Source organism: Montipora foliosa, chromosome 1 (genome assembly GCF_036669935.1).
Source record: "Montipora foliosa isolate CH-2021 chromosome 1, ASM3666993v2, whole genome shotgun sequence".
NCBI lineage: Eukaryota > Metazoa > Cnidaria > Anthozoa > Scleractinia > Acroporidae > Montipora > Montipora foliosa.
This window is the reverse complement of record NC_090869.1, coordinates 25,574,676-25,579,675: the sequence shown is the minus strand read 5'-3', so window position 1 is coordinate 25,579,675 and position 5,000 is coordinate 25,574,676. Positions and strand designations below refer to the sequence as shown.

Below are 5,000 nucleotides of genomic sequence, written 5' to 3'. Positions count from 1 at the left end.
ATACTAATAGATTTCAACTTTCATTTGAATCGGCTTTAATTTTTACATCAGGTCAAGCTAGTCGTGGAAGCGAACCAAGACAGGATATATACGTTGTGGATCATTCAACAAACAACTTTTCTGTTCAGTTCGTTCAGTTGTGCGACACATGCATACACGTTTGTCAAACATTTATCAAGCACAAAAAAAAAACCAGCTGGATCGACGTTAAGTTCCTAAGATTTGCGTCTTTTCAAAAAACTAGATTAAAATTAATGGCATTCATTATGGAGCACTAACGGTGCCGCTATTCCGGCAGGCAAAGTTAAGTGAAAAAATGGATTGTTCTTTGTATGTCGTTTGTTTTAATCGTGGGAAACTTTTAAAAGCGAACTTGTCTATTTCACCTCTACTTAATTTCGATATGTTTGAAAGACGAAAAATAATGATCTAGCAATGCATAATTAGGCATGCGCGCAATAGTTTTCCTCGACAGCCATTATCGAACGAGGCAAACCAGTTGCAACAAATGATTCCCAAATTGGTCGCTTCAGGGTTCTCTCGTATTTCTCGCTAAGGAAAGGATACAAAAAGCGCCTTAATTACAGGATACTTTTATAGGATTTGTCATTCAAAGCAGGGAAACATTTGCATACGAGTAGAGGCGGCTGCCGTCAACACCTGCCAGGCAAATGGAAAACAAGAAATCCGCCCTACAAAAGTTCATCTAGTTTCCTGTTATCCCGCTCAAATGTGCTTCTAATCACGTTTTTGGCTTAGTTCCTCACAGAAAGCAAAGGTCGCTCGCGCTTTGTGGATCGACTCAAAAGTAATTCTATTTGACTGCGCTCCTGATAAAGTCTACATCGCTTCAATCGACACCGACCCGATCAGAACTGCTGCCAGTGAAAGCGGGTTGTTTTTGATCGCTGAAAACCGCAAAATGCAACAACATTATGAACAGTGGACAGCTACTACTTTGTTTGTTTGCCCTCTGTACCTTCTCACCATAATTGTAGGCTCGCTCGGTAATGGAATGGTAATTTACTCGTATGCGACGGACAAAACCATCCACCGAACCTTCAATTTCCTCATCACAAACTTGGCGATCGCTGACTTGATCCTAAGCCTGCTCTTCACTCCTCTGCTCTTCATCTACCGGGTTCATGCCAAGTCCGAATTGATCAGCTTCACGCCGATGTGCGAGATAAGCATTTTCCTGTCCATGCTTAGCATCTCCATGATGTATTTGGTGTTCCCATTACTCGCCTACCATCGTAAAGACGTTATGCTGCGACCCCAGCAGCCCAAACTGAACCTGGCACAAGCCCGCTTAGTGGTCTACATGTTTTGGATATTGAGCGCGATTGCCGCTGTCATGATGATCCTGATAGCCCGACGTGAATTTTCAAGCGACGACTCCATTCCAAAGCTCTTTCGCTGCTTGTTGATCAACCAAGACCTAGATAAGTACGCTCAGGCTTTTCTTCTTTATTCCGCTTCCTTGTACGGACTCTCTATTGCAATCTCAGCCGTGCTCTATTTCATGATATTTCGTCTGCTTGGCCAACATTTAGAAGGAGTAAACGGCTCGGCTGAGGAGAGGCACTGCACAAAGCTTTGCTTCTGGGTGGCGATTGTCTACACCGCCTTCTGGACGCCGTTTCTACTTGTACAGCTTGGCGGCGTGTTTGGCAAGTACTCGGAGGTCCATTTCAACCTCCACGGATGTTCCTCTGCGATTGGTGTCATCGGTTCAGCGGTTAATCCCCTCCTGTACGCTATCATGAATCCATACTACAAAGAAAAGCTCTACTGCCTGTACAAACGAGTGACATGCCGCGGTTAACACCGTGTCTGAAGCCGAGAAGAACGTTGGTTTAGGAACAAACAAACCAGATTTCAAGTTGTCCATCCTTAAACCTAGTGTAGTTGTTGTTATTCGTTCCCTCCATAACTTGTTTCAACACCCGAACGCATGCAATGAGTTTTGCTGACATCTAAAGTAAGTAATTTGGCATTAAAAGGATAATCTCAATCTGCCACTGATCAACCTCAATTTTTTCCAATTCAAATTAAGTTCGATTTTTTTTTCGGCTCAACGATATAAAAACCCTAACATGTATCTTTTGACTGGAGGCTTTCAAAAAGAGCATTATTAAGGGCAAAGTCATTTGCCGATATGAAAAAATTAAACGAATAAATTGAAGAACATTGGGTATTGCTTATAAGTTCATTAAGTACTAACATTCAAATTTTGGGGAAACGTAACTTGTTTTTTGCATTTGAAATATAAGAAAATGAATTGAGTTCTTGTCATTCATTTTGATTTGGTGATAATTACATAATGTAGGAATCAAAACCACAAGATTTCTAAAGCTTATGCATTTAAATTAGATGCGAAGATTAAACCTTGAGTTTATAACATTTATTTGCCTTAACGAATGGTACCTATTTATTTCAATTCGTTACTTCACTTTTTTTTGCGAATTTGGATTAATCATGTCGGGAACAAATTAAGGTACATCTGTACTTCATTTTCAGCGGAACTGGCAGGAAGGCAGAGTTTATCTTGGATTATTAGAAAGACATAAATTACTCCCACATTTGTTATTTTTTAAATTGTTCTCCCGTCAAAGATTCATTTGGCCAGAGAGTGTAAACAAGAAAAATATAATGGCGTTTTTTACTCGATTTCATCTAAGACGATCTCAGAAAAATCACCAAGAATATCGGCTGAAAAAGCGAAAAAATAAAATTCACCAATTTAGTGTCATTTTTCGCCAATAATTTAAAAGGAATCGCTTTGGGATGCTGTCTAAGAATACCTGAAATAGTTCAATATGCGGTATTTATTTCGTTTATAAAACTTATAATTTGAGTAATACACTAAGTGGTGGGGCAAAATAGTTTGCTTGGATATGTCATTTGGCAAGGATAGTTTGTAACCCTCTCGGCCATAATCAAGATAATGCAATTTTTTGTTTTTCTTGCAATGCCCTTTCGAAATAATTTGTTCCTAAAAAAAGGCTCCGATTTCGAGAAGATTGAATCTCAAAAAGGAGCAGGTTCGACCACAACAGTTTGAGTGGGTGCATTTGAAACGTTAAGGACTTGTGCGAGTTTCACGTTTGAAACAATTCGAAATAAACGTAATCTTATTTCAGTTTTTGCGTCTTGTCAAGTTGTTGTTGATTGTCTTGGAATGGTGTGGGCATTTAGCTTGTAATTTGCCCTGTAGTCCCGTAAACACTGAAAATATTTCTGAGATGATATACTGATGTAATAAGTCCGATGGAAGAGTTACATAGCAAAAACCAAAAAACGTGACCAAACATGGTGATAGCCAATTCCCAGTGAGACAGGTTTCTAAGCTACTGTTGTGTTACGAACAGCAGAGCCTGCAGCGAAATTTTATGTTTGTCTTCAGTTGGAGGTTTTGAGTAAGGCTTTTGCTTGAGAAAAATAAATGTACTGATGTGGTTTGATCATAATGGGCTCACTGAAAATGGAAGTCAATGACTTTAATCCAAATATTTAACAGTTACCGACGTTGTGACTTATCTAAGCTTATAACAGAGGTCATTCATACATTGGAATGCAGAAGTATAAAAAGATTCTCTGAGTGAAGAATTAGGGAAGTTAGGAAGTTAAGGAAACTGTTATGTTCTCGGGTAAAAATCGTCCTTTGGTAATCAACAATGAGGACACAAGATGGCTGATAACTCCAGGACTGTATTGACCAAATTTAAAAAAAATGCACGTGGTATCTTACAGTAAACTGCACTGGAAGTACTGCGAGCACGATAAGGTGTTTAAATTGGGGACTTATGTCCTATTGTTCAGCACCTATACAGTGTAAAAATCCTTAATAAATAAATAAATATAACATGTACTCTGCAACAGAAATATTTTGAGCAGGTGCAAAGGATGCTATAAAAAAAAAAATAGGTTGAAATGGAACTCGACCTATGACCGTGCGGTTGCTTCGCACACTGCGCATGCTCCACCACTGAGCTTCCATGCTGGCGAAGCGTGATTTACCCGTAAGAGGTGAGATTTAGAGGAAGAGACATGTATTTTCTCTCTGGTAGAGCACGTCGTAGTACTAGTGTAGAAGTGTTGAGCTGCATGCCAGAGCTGTCACAATCTGACCAATCAGAGCATATTTCTTGACGAGAGTTTCCGTGTCTTGTGCAATCTCATTCCTTCTGTTCCCCGGGGCGAGAGAGAGAAGAAAAAAAGAGATGCACAAGGGAACAGGGCTGAATGTGTCGTATTACATACAGGCAAGGTGTTGCAAATTGAGCGTGCTCGCTGGCAAGAAGCGACTCTGTCAATGCTGTTATCAAGGTTACTGGCATGAACAGAAACGCTTGGTAGCCTAGACACTCGGAAGAGAGCAAGATAGGGAATACGCAGAACCCCTCTAGCACGTTCACTGGGGACGAGACAGTCGGTTGAGCACCAGGCTGCCATGCAGAAAGTCGTGAGTTCGACTGCGGGAGGACCAACACTCAGGGTCTTAAAATAACTGAGGAGAAAGTGCTGTCTTTGGGCGAGGCTGGGCGAGGCTATTGAACTCCTCGTAAGACAGACAAACAGATGTTTTACAGCTAAGATTTGTCTCATAACCCCTCGGAGGGGCCGCTTTTCAAAATATTGGCCACTTTGCCATGGCTTACCCCTCTTACCGTCGACCCTTGCGCTGCAGTGTGTCCGCGACACGTTGGTATCGTAATTGTTTCGATATCCGTGACGCTGCTCCTCTGCTTCTCGACAGCGCAGGGTCTGGTCTTTTCTCGCACTTGAACAAAACTCTGATGAGTAATCTTTCAGCCATGGGTTTAAATCCCTTTGAAACCAAGGATTTTTTTTGGCTTGGGCTTGAGCACCCAGAACCCAGGTCACGCACAAAAACATATGGCGATAGAGCTTTTTCTAACATCGCCCCAAGACTGTGGAACAGTATTCCAAATGATATACGAAGCATCACAAACATTCAAACTTTAAAAACAAAG

General features: G+C 41.0%; 1 protein-coding gene across 1 annotated transcript in view; it reads left to right on the top strand.

Annotated features, from left to right (window-relative positions):
- Nucleotides 1–3,137, top strand: part of LOC137976558 (neuropeptide Y receptor type 2-like) — a 3,383-nt gene extending 246 nt beyond the window's left edge. The window contains exon 1 of the mRNA XM_068823944.1: nt 1–3,137. This exon is cut by the window's left edge and continues 246 nt beyond it. Within this exon, the coding sequence (XP_068680045.1) occupies nt 923–1,828 (906 nt within the window). The 5' untranslated portion in view covers nt 1–922 and the 3' untranslated portion in view covers nt 1,829–3,137.
- The last annotated feature ends 1,863 nt before the right edge of the window (nt 3,138–5,000 follow it).